At 32.0% G+C, this 12,193-nt stretch overlaps 1 protein-coding gene across 2 annotated transcripts in view; it reads right to left on the bottom strand.

Moving 5' to 3' along the window:
- Positions 1-11,529, bottom strand: part of LOC115878861 — a 61,578-nt gene extending 50,049 nt beyond the window's left edge. For both annotated transcript variants that reach the window (XM_030895481.1, XM_030895480.1), the window contains exons 1-2: positions 11,201-11,529; positions 2,312-2,530 (exon numbers count right to left, since the gene is read on the bottom strand). In XM_030895481.1, the coding sequence (XP_030751341.1) occupies positions 2,312-2,530; positions 11,201-11,476 (495 nt within the window). In that variant the 5' untranslated portion in view covers positions 11,477-11,529. The remainder of the gene's footprint in view (positions 1-2,311; positions 2,531-11,200) is intronic.
- Between the last annotated feature and the right edge of the window lie 664 nt (positions 11,530-12,193).

Raw genomic sequence — 12,193 nt, 5'->3', positions numbered from 1 at the left:
TAGGCGTTAAAATGACAAAAAATTAATACTTTTGAGACGTTTGAAAAAATCCTTTGATCTGAAGCGAACGACTTTTCTTTGCGGAATATATTGTTGAAGTATATGTGGAAAAATCACACGCCCCGTAGAATTGTTAATGTTAATCTAGATAGATTTAGCCATTTAGGATAGGACTTTAATTGGAAATATGTCCTAGTTATTTGCAAATCCGATTTAAATATTGTTTTGAATAAAATCAAAAAAAATCTTATTTAAATCAAAAAATCTGACTTTTATAAAAAACCATGATTTTTTCCAACCCTGGAAGCTAGTTTATAGAAGGTGATTTATTTATAATAACTACGATTAATATTATGTATATTGTTAAATCGTACACTGAGAATTTCAAATTCACAATAAAAAAAGTTAAAAAATAATATCTTTAAATTGCTGAGCTGGATAATATTTATTTGAATCTTTTAATTGGCTCGATTTTCCTTATTCAGTGTTAATTAGTGCTGATCAATATTGTCGCAATGAATATAATCAGATTAAATATTTTAAGAAACCAGGGTCGGACTTGCAAATATTTTAAATAATAATTAAATAGTTTTGTTGTTGTTAAGGTACTACAACCCAAAGCTGAGATCGGGAGAGAAAACTGTAGACTGCTATTTCTACCAGACTTCGCAATGTACCAGGGGCCAGCTTTGCAAATACCTTCATTCACCGTGTACATCTCGGGACGAGCATGTACCTAAGAAGGGGGCAGTGTTGCGGACCCGTGTGGACTCGACCTAACCTAACTATGTGTCCCGCCCTCAGATGACCTTAACATCGCATTAATATGCAATATATGCAATTAGTTTCGCATATATGCAATTAGTTTTTTGATTTTCTAAAAATTAACGACACGAAAAAATAAATAATAATTTTCAAAAAAATTCGTTTTTTCCAAAAAACTCAGCAATCCTTGAAATTTTAAAAACTTTTTTGATAGCATCTTGGGGAACATCCCAAGGCGTAACTTTGCCCCAATTTAACCATCTTCGTATCTATTACGGTTTCCGAGATACCAATGCTCGTACCTCGAATTTGTAGCACCCTGTATTACGATTATTGTTTAAAATTGAAGGAAGAATTGAAATATGCAATAATATACAGGGGGTTTCATTTAAAAAAAGAATTTGATGTGCCACAACTTTATGACCTACCCTGTATACTTAAATTTACTAGTAGCTAACAGGCGTTTAAAAACTCATTACAACAGTATCACAGTTTCTGCAGAATAGCATCATTAAATGAAACTGAACATATCGATATTAATTAAATCAAATTGTTTAAGTGATATTTTCAAAAGTCAATAACTTGGAAACGGTTGGTTTGAGATACATTGTGTATTTCGATTTTTGCTTAGAATTGAAGGAAGAATTGAAATATGCAATAATAAAACTTGGATGTGCCACGACTTTATGACCGACCCTGTATACATAAATTTATTACTCGCCAATAGACATTTAAAAACCCTATAATTTTTGTATTTAAATTTTTGCGGTACCTTGTATATTTTACTTTCATAATTAATACCGAATAATCGACCGTTTTCATACATAACAGCGACCCTGTATAGAGCGAAAAAATCTATATCATCTTATCCAATTTACTATCAATATGTAAAATCTCCAGTAAATTAATATATTTTTTAAAATATGCTCAATATCAGGTCTGCCTTGTGGAACCAGTTAACACTTTTGTAAGAGTAAAAAGTATTTATTTAAGTAATTTTTATAAAATTTGACCCTATACCAATACAATACTACTTTTACTTGTGTATAAGCACAACAAAATAATTTATTTATTTGTTTCTATACAACCAGACAACTACCAAATTAGCTGATCTGTTGGAACACTTTTTTTGTATTTATGTAAATTATTTTGATATGAAAAATTTAAAGTAGTATTTTGCAAGTGGTAGTTTTGTGATGTTCAGTTTAATAGATATGTGGGTGTATGGGGTTTGCGTATATGCTGGATAAAAATACTGATAAATTTTCAAAAGAGTAAGCATTAATTAAATATTTATAAAGGTTATAATTATTGTTGATTGAAACGATTGAAAATATTTCCTAATACCTAATATACCTTTCTAGGTAACTGGGGTTCAAACTATACCGTTCGAACTATACCAGTTAAAATACTTGCACTTATTTTTGAGATACCCTGTATACATAAAATAGGCGAGGGCCGCCGACAAAGTGACCAACCTCTAGGGCTGCCACTGGTTTTAATAGCGTATATTAATTTATTAGGTTAATCCAAAAATAAGTTTTACCTTGTCTGATGATTTGATATCGGTAATATGTGGTACTCTTCTCTTAAAACCCGAGGCACCTTCAATTTCAGCTTTTCGCCATTCTGTAGTATACATATACTGACATAACATTTCTCTCATTTTCGGATCTGGAACATCATCTATACTACATGCCGGCGTCATATATATTCTAGGTCTCTTTTTAATAGCTTCTAATTTGTCCTCTTTAGGTACAGCAATCTATGTTGGTAATAAAAAGGTTTAGCTTACATCTAATGGCATGGGCGCCGGAAGAATGAAATTTAGGGGGGGGGGGGCAACGTAAAAATGAATAAAAAATTGACATTTTTGGTAATTATTGGGAAAACTGGAAATCGTCCGATTTTCACCAAAATTGGTATACACCCTATTTTGAAGTCGTAGATTACGACCTGAACTTTTTCTTGGCGTGTCTTCTACCGTTTTTCAGAAAACGGAAATAATTTCAATATCGAATTTTTCTTAATTTCATATTTTTAAGGTTTTCTATACATATTTTGTTAGGTATTCAATAATCAATAATGTTTTTGCTATTTTCTGTTACTTTTTTAACCAATTCTATGCATAATAGAGGAAAATTTGCTAAAATAAATTTGTAAACAATCTGAAAATGTTAGATTATAGCTTTGTTCGGGTTCTTGTTATTACCGATTCTGAACCGTCCAAGAACTCTGCAGCGCATGCGCAAATGAAATAATGTCTTCATATTTCCTTCTGCGCATACGCATCACAGTTCTAGGACGGTTCAGAATCGGTAATAAGAGAAACCCGAAGTAAGTTTATGTGTTTCTGGCATTTAAAGCAACGTTGCCAATGCTAAACCTAAATTTAGCGTGTTTTTTTCGCTCATTCTGGAATTACGAAAGGCGGTCGCCAGAAGAACGGCTCCTTCCCATAACTGCTATTTTACCAACGAGATCTGACTATTTATACCCACGAAGTTGCACGAAAGAGTTTTGATTGCATTGGTTACAACTTCCATGCAGAGGGTGTTAATCTTTTGTTGTTATATTATTAGATTAACTAAAAAAAGATTAACCCCCTCCGCAAAGAAGTTAAAACCAATGCAATCAAAACTCTTCCGCGTAATTTTGTGGATATAGGTGTATATTTAATTATTGTCGATCTCATAATAGGTAATTTATTTAAAATCCCTAATCACCCGAAAAAATAGAAGATATGGCAACGTTGTAAATTTTCAAATTTCTAGATTAGGTCTAGAATATATTTGTCTCTCTTATTACATAGGAGAGAGAAAGAAGGATATATCAAATGTCAAACTTCCATCTGGTCTCAATTTTCTTTGCTATTTTGTTAAGAAAAGTGTTTTTCAGTAAAATGTTGGACACTTTTCTATCCCCAATCAAGTGTGGCTTTTAGATAAACTATAATATAATGAAAATATAGTGAAATTATTACTTTATAGGGCCGAATAAAGAAAAATTCAATGTTGGGAAATAATTTGCCGGTTTTTCTGAAAACGGCAAGAGACCGCCAAGAAAAAATAGATTCGTAATTCATGACCTCAAAATAGTGTATACTCAATTTTGGTGAAAACTGGACGATTTCAGTTTCCCAATAATTACCACATTTTTTTTATTATTTGACATAACACCCGTCAATTTCATAATAATGATTAGTTTTTACGCACACCTTAGTGTCTGAGGAGGGCTATGATCAGTTCTAAAAACTTACAAGAATGATCAGGCCTTGACTTTGAATATTTACAAAATTTAATAACACCAAAAATTACGAACAAAAGATACAAATTTTAGAATAGCAATTTCATTAATATCGACATATTCAATATTAATTTTATTTACAAGGTCTTGCCATGCGTTATTTTTTTTTGATTTTTTAATAATACAAAGAATGTTTAACATCCCATAATATAGGCAACTTTTTATATTCTTCAATTAATATTAACGAAGATTCATTGATCCACTTCATAATTTTAACAAAGAAAACGAAAAAAAATCACACATGCACGCACGAACGCAGACAAAACAAATTGCCGGTGCAAACTGAGTGTTCGCGCACACATAAAATCCCTTTGAGCATGGACCATAAACCGACACCAGACGACTCACGTACGCCGCTGCTCGCGCACAGGCAGATTCAGAGTGAGCGTGCGCGCACAGCCGTTTACACTTGAGCATGGGTGAAGATCAGTGCGCAAGTCACAGGTGGATGACACCATAAAACAATTAACTAGAAAGAAGTGTCAACTCTGTGTTAAATCGTGGAAACACGATACGCCACCAAAAGCCTTCGTTGTCGTCTGGAGAACTAATTTTCCAATTGACAGGTGGACATGATGGCTTCATTTTTATTTCCGTTTCCGGTTATTCAATGGCGGGCCCTTTTTCAGTTTAAATGTATTTTATACTCTTTCTTATCATAAATAAAACAAAACAAAATATTATTCAAACATATTTATTTGAAATATGACACAACGTGACTAAATAAATATAAAAAATAAAGAATTGAATGATTTCTACAGCAATTACTTAATTATATGCAATTTTAACGTAAATTAGTAAGGTATAAGCATGACTTACAGTAATTTGTAAATACATACACGTATTCACAGCCATCAGGGACAGAAAACTGGGGCAAGAACATGAAAACGGAAGCCTTATACAAAAACCTGAAAACAGAAAAACACATTTTTTATACTAAAATTAACAATGTAAAAATATCAATAGGTATAAAATATAAATATACTGTTTAAAAAAGGGTCCATTATTCCCAAAGAGACCTGGTTTATAAATAAAAAAGAGACTTTTAGTCGGATAACTATCAGATTGTATGAGTCAGATTTATTATTGACAATAAATCGCACATACTGGAGATAACTAATGTTGGCTATAGTTAAAAATGATCTTACCTTGCTGTAAATTGTTTCCATTTTCAAAAAAATCGCCTATCATAAACATAACAAAATTTTCTTGCATCTAAAAAATACAGAAATAGTGTTTATTTACTACGTATTTTTAATATACATGGGACATACCTAGTACTGCAGTCTTTTTCTCCAGGATTTTTCATGTAACATATATTTTATATGCTTTATTACCTTTATATTTATAAATTTCTGCCGAAATATCAAAATGAATTTACAAAACAAAACTACACGGAGAGAATTTAAAATGGCGTCGAAATTTGTTCCATTTGTTCTAGAACAAATCTGAAGTTGTCTCTGAAACTGAAATCTGTCAATTCTTAACTGTGAAGTTAGATAATAGTTAGACAAAAACATTGCTGTCCTTGTCTAGGCGGCCATACTTGTCGTCAGGAGATGACAGGAATGACACTAATGACTGTTTCCAATTTTCCTATTTCACTGTCATCCCCCTGGATGACACTTCTTATGGGAGAACTGGCAATGATTGAAAACTTGACTACAAGCGATTTTCTAGGAATCTTCCTTACCGATAAATTATTGACAAGAGTGACAGATAAAACCTTCACATTCTTTCAGTATAAGTTCATCTCTTTTTCTTTCTAAGGTGTGCGTTGAAAGGAGACAAAAACAATTTTTTGCAACCCATAAATTGTTATTCGAACACCACTTTTCTCCTTGTCGGGTCGTTGACGTTGACTTGTCGCCATTTTATTTCTTTTGTTTACACGCTGCATTTTGCTTTGCAAATTTAATACATAAATTATTTAGGCAAATATATAGGTTTTTAATAAAACTCCTCGGACTAACGTGTAGGTAAGTGTTGATAATTTTTTTTTCATCTTAACATGCTCATTGTCGTTCTCCTGATTTTAGGTGACAGAAAAGGATCATCAAATCAAATTGAATTTTATATTTTCCTTCCTATTTATCCTTCCTAAATATCAACGAGATGAGCCATCGGAAGAAAGGGACCATAGTACAAAACAGAAAGGTGATCTTTTTTCTTTCCACTTCGGATATTGAAATTATTATATACTGTAGTCGTGTTCGGCATTATGCTCTGAGAAATATAGATAAACAAAGAACAACAGATATAAAGCATCCCAGAGGAAAAGAGAGGCAATACCTGTATGTACTCTCTCTGATATTTGTGAAAGTTACAGCAAAGTATTGTTGTAAATGTCATCTTTTTGATCGACCTGAAAACTTCGAGCAAAAAGATGACACTTTCAACAATACCCTGACAGATATCAGAGACGATACAGGTTTTTCCTCTCTTTTCCCCTGGAATACTTTTAATTTATTATTCTTTGTTTATCTAGATTTCTCAGAGCACTATGAACGAACTCAGCTTGTATGTTTGAAATAATCGTCCAGTTGGCTTAAAAATGATGATCGAAGACATTTCCCATATAATTTTACTTTCAAAATTATGATATATCTTTTATTTCTAAGCCATCTATGACGCCATTTTTTTCAGTTTTGTTATAATTAATTTTGTCTCTTGATCTACTTGTAACATTATTTTTTAATTTTATTAATTTATTGTGGTGAAATTAATTTCTGTTGTATATTTGATATTAAACATATTTTTAAAAAATTGTGTATTTTTTGTGTTTTTATCTATGTCATAATTAAAAATAAATGAAGAATTAAAATTTTTTATTTTTTTAAACTTCCCGCCATGCGTGACAATCTAGTCCGTAGTTCCTACAAGCGATATTGGGGGCGCTAGTAGCAGTAGACTTGTCAACAGTGTCAAATTTAAACGTCAATTTCACTTTCCATATTTAGCAAGGCGCTAGCACTTCTCCTTGTGTATGTGTTTTGTGTGCTCAAGTCTAAACGCTACCAATTGAAGGGGCTAAGCAGTAACCAAGCAGCTCCATTTTAACGAATTTTTGAGCCAAACTAGGCAACTCCAGGAGCGGTCCAGTTCTGGTGCAAACTGAAAGCAAGGCAACCTTGGGTCAACGTTGCCATATGATGTCTGATTTTTGCAGGGCATGATTGGTCATTTGAAGTAGTAACAGTAAAAATCTCAATTCCTAAAAAGTGGAGTTGTGTTATTGCAGCCACTTCAATTGCTTAAACATTTTTTATTACTTTCGTATTTTATTTATAAAATATAGGGTGTATTTTATGTGTATGAATATAGAGGTCTGGAGTACAGTCAAGCCTGTTCTAGAATCCTGAGAGCCCTTTCAGCGAACCTGGGTGGCAAAGTTGCTTCAAGAAAATATTTTAATCAGGTGGCTCGTGTGAGGCCTGATGATTTTTTTTAATACCCTGTATATTATTACTTTTTGGTTTTCAGATTTACATAACCCTAAGATATGAATAAATATATTTCGATAGTTTTAGAGATATTAAAAAATAAATCAAAAATATATATTTTTCAGCCCTTCTTAAAAAATTATTAAAAATACAAGAACTTTTCTGAAATCAAAACTACATTAGGTATTTACATTAGATGGTCTGTTCTCACTTTACTATAAATATGAAAATCTTAAATTATACAGGATGTTCAAAATTCTACGCCAAACTTACTAAAATATAAAATAATAACACCTTGTATATTATTTTTTCAATAGACGGAGAATTAAAAAATGAACATTTTTTTGTATTTAGAGTATTTCAAAATTTTGAACGGTTTCGCAGATATTTGCGGTTTTATATTTCATATGGCATTTTCCACAGTAAATTTTTATCAAAGCCAAAACCATTGATTTTTCTCTCATATTTTACCATTGAAAGCGCCGTATGAAATAATAACTGCGTGTATTTACAAAATCGTTAAGAATTTTGAAATACTCTAAATACAACAAATTTTCATTTTTTTACTCTCCATCTAATATAAAAATAATATACAAGATGTTCCATTCAAAAAAACAAAGAAAAAATATTTTATATTTTAGAAAGTTTGGCGTAGAATATTGAACATCCTGTATGATTTACGATTATCATATTTATAGCAAAGTGAGAACAGACCATCTAATGTAAAACCTAATATAGTTTTATTAGAACAGTTCTTGTATTTTTAATAATTTTTTTAAGAAAGGCTGAAAAATACATATTTTTTATTTATTTTTTAATATCTCTGAAACTATCGAAATATATTTATTCATATCTTAGGGTTATGTAAAATGATCTAAAAGGAAGCCAAAAATGTAATTATATACAGGGTGTTCCATTTAAAAAAAATCATCCAGGTCCACTCACACTTTTTTGAGCCACCCTATAAAAGTTAAAATATTTTCCTGAAATACATCCTGGTACATACTTTAGGTTTGTACTTAAACAAAATTCTCAAGTTTTTTATTCTAGGAGCTACAGATGCCTGACGCACTATTGCCGGACCCTGTATAAAATTTCGTGTGTTTTACAAGGTTTCTCGTTTATGATTAGATTTATAACGATACGAATTTCACATTACCGTGCTATTTTCTTTATGAAACTAAAGATGTTACACACAGATTTGTCCTAACCCTCTTAGTTGCTGAAATACAGGGCGAAATCAAAAATTTTAAATTTTTTTGACTTGTCTCGTATCTCGGTTATCCTATAAAAGATGTAAACTGAATTCCGTTGAGTTTTCACGCACAATCCAGTGGCGTAACTTGTTTTTCGCTGAGAGCGGTAATTTTCGAGATATGACTCAAATTTGTTCGGACATTTTGTATATTATTTTTTATTTTATTTGTCTTTTTATTAGCTTTTTAAAAATATACTATAGGTGCTTATTTTCATAAATAACGCCAAAAATGCTGTAGTGCTTTTTCGAAAAAAAAAACAGATTATAGCTTATATCGTTGAAAAGCTTAAAAAATGGGGCTTTTTATGAGGTCATGGCCAGATATGGTTTCCATTAAAAAAACATATGTTTGTGTCATACATATGTCAAAAATGGTCGTTGAAAAAGCTAACTGCGAGAGTATTGAAGTCATGGTTACAAAATCCCGCTTAAGATGGGCTGGTCACGTATGCAGAATGCAAGAAAACCGCATACTAAAATCTCTGCGTTACGGTGAGCTTGTAGACGGTAAGAGGAGGCCGGGTGGACAACTGAAAAGGTACAAGGACAATTTTCACGAAAATTTAAAGGGTTATGTATAAGATTAACCGAGGGGTGTCTCACTTGGGTAAAAAATGTACATGTACTGCCAAAATATCATTATACTACTAAGCGACTGCCAATGACTGGGAACAAGACTGCCTATGACTGCCGTGTAATTATTATAGGTGACTGCCGTAAGACTGCCAATGACTGCCAGCGACTGCCAAGAATGATGATGTGCATGTAATTCCTACTACGATGTGCATGTAATTCCAGCAGTGAGACACCCTTCGGGATTAACATGCAGAATGAGTGGGAAGAAACAACTCACAATAGAACTCAATGGAGAAGAGTTGTAAACTCAGTAATAGCGACAACCAAAAAGTAAAGAAGCAACAAAGCAATGAGATTTTTGAAAGTCCGGAGTGCGATAGGCAGATTGTAGCATTTTATTTAAATTACGCATGATTTATATAAATGTACAGAATTATTTTATTTAAATAAATCAAGTTTAAGTCCTCGCACCGAGATGGCATTCTAAGTACTGCTATTGTCTTTTATTTTTTTTTCTCCAAGTTTATTTCTGGCGAAATATTTCAGTCCGGTCGAAGTTTGTTGAGCACTTTATACCTGACGGTGTATAGTCACACTTGCCTACCTTCCCTCACCATATTGGTGGTAAAGGCTCAAACCGATAGAGCTATCGGCGGTTGTTGGCATTTTGCCAATTTGTTTGAGAAAACCCTCTGAGCAGAGGTAAGACTTTTATTTTTAACGTAACGTTTCCTAATATTTCTTTTTTTGACAGGGTTTTATTTTATGGTACGCATTTGGTTTAATGGTAGCATTTTCTGGTGCCATTTTGTTTTTTGTACCTGACATTTGGGCCACGTTTTGTCCCTACAATTCACACCGGGAATAACGGAGGAATCTCCTGATTCCACAGCAGTTTAGGATCCTGTCTGTGTAGAGACGTTTTTATCACAATCCAGTTCCAGTAGCAGATCACCACAACCAGCTTGTGACCAGAACGGATAAAAAAAGGCGAGATCATTTCTTTTTATATAATTTAAATTCACTTGAATGCATTAAGCCCTTCAGGCATATTATATATTTGATCACTTTAGAGTCACTTTGAAATATTTTATTCATGTTATGCATATTTCTGATATCTACATAGTACGGTTTTTTTAAATATAAAGAGTCCCTATATTTTGGTTGTGACCAAGATCGCCAGACTTTTTGCGGAATAATTAATAAAATATTAATATTCAGAAGCGTGCAGATTTAACTACCATCTTGAGTGATCTATTTTGATACATACTATTTACCAACAAACATTTTCAAACATCAAATTTTTCATAGTCTTATTTTATTCTAATTAACATTTAATTATTAATTAAACTTAGTTATTAGTTTATCTCAGCGTTTCATTTGTGTAATTCCTAAAATAAGTAATACCTATATTCTGAGTTGATTTCTCAGTTCTCAACTTAGAAGTTTTCGAAAGTAAATGGAAAACTGAGTGGCGCCCAGTATATTATAAAGACGTAAGTATCACAATTTAATTTTCACTAGCTTACGACCCATTGCTCACCAGCGAACAGCTCCGTCGCATAGTATTAGTTGTTTTAATATTTTTTCCAAAAGAAAATTCTTATAAAAAAACATTCCATCTTTTTTTATAACTTCTAATGCTACAAGATAACATCACATATCGGGCTGTTCAGTCATAGAAAAGCTCATGAAAGAAAACGCCTTGCGTGACCATCTTCTGATGTGTGTCGAATACTCGTCAGCGAGTAATGGCTGTATGTATATGTATGTATGTCAAAAATGATAGGCTTTAGAAAAAAAAAACAGAGAACAGAAGCACCCTGCAAAAAAAGAAGAAAAAAAAACTTACCAGTCCCGGTAATGGATGCCTAGGATCAGTTTGAATTATTGGTTTAGGTCTGTGTAATAAGTCAAACCGAATATAAAAATCATCTTTCAATTTGGCATAGGTTTCGTGGTCTTCGTATATTCTTTTCTTTATTTGAAATTTTTCTGATAAAGGTTTTGCAGATCGATCTAATTTAGAATCAAATTTATCGAACACACAATACTTTTTATAATCATTAGCGTATGTAGTTTTATCCTTGAAGTTATCAAGTATTACTTCTTCGTTGTAACAATTCATGTTCAAATAAAATATAAAATTGTAAAATGACAAGTAAAAAGGTACTTTGACAGGACGACGCATAAAGATCAATCTACAGTCACCGGCACAAAAAATGGACACCTTAAAATTTTCATGTATTTTAAAAAAGTTTTAGATATTCTGTTCTAGTGGAGCGATTTTGATGATTTTTTAAGCAATTTGCAGCTAAATTATTTGACTTTTTAGTGTGTCTTTCTAAATTAAAAACGAAAGTTGCCATCTCTGAATTATACGTGGAAAAACACGTAATGTTGATATTTTGGTGAAAGTTTGAAACACCCTGTGGAGTATGTTAATAAAGCAAGGAATTTGAAAATTATTTTATCACTTAGGTGTAGCTTTTCTCGATAGCTTGTTTTTTGGTTCATCTCAATAGCTTTATTTTTTTGGAGTTATTCGCTTTTGAAGAAGACACTAACATTTGTTCATATTTTTTACATTAAAATCATACCTTTGCTTTTGGTCCGAACGAACAGACATATAAAATAGTATTTATGATTTATGTAATGCCACTGTCTTTGAAAAATCATATTATTATTGACTGTTGGGCAGTTATTTTCGCAAAGATGGTTGTAAGTCCAAAAATTGATCTCTACCGTGATAAATTAAAGCAGCAATAGCCAATACTTCAGAACTTAAAACCATCTCTACTAGAGTAAACGTCAATAAACAATAATAATATGACTTTTCAATGCT

This window comes from Sitophilus oryzae, unplaced genomic scaffold, assembly GCF_002938485.1.
Source record: "Sitophilus oryzae breed Bouriz unplaced genomic scaffold, Soryzae_2.0 scaffold_1536_pilon_pilon, whole genome shotgun sequence".
Lineage (NCBI taxonomy): Eukaryota > Metazoa > Arthropoda > Insecta > Coleoptera > Curculionidae > Sitophilus > Sitophilus oryzae.
Note: the sequence above shows the minus strand (reverse complement) of the source record. Positions and strands in the feature narration are given on the sequence as shown.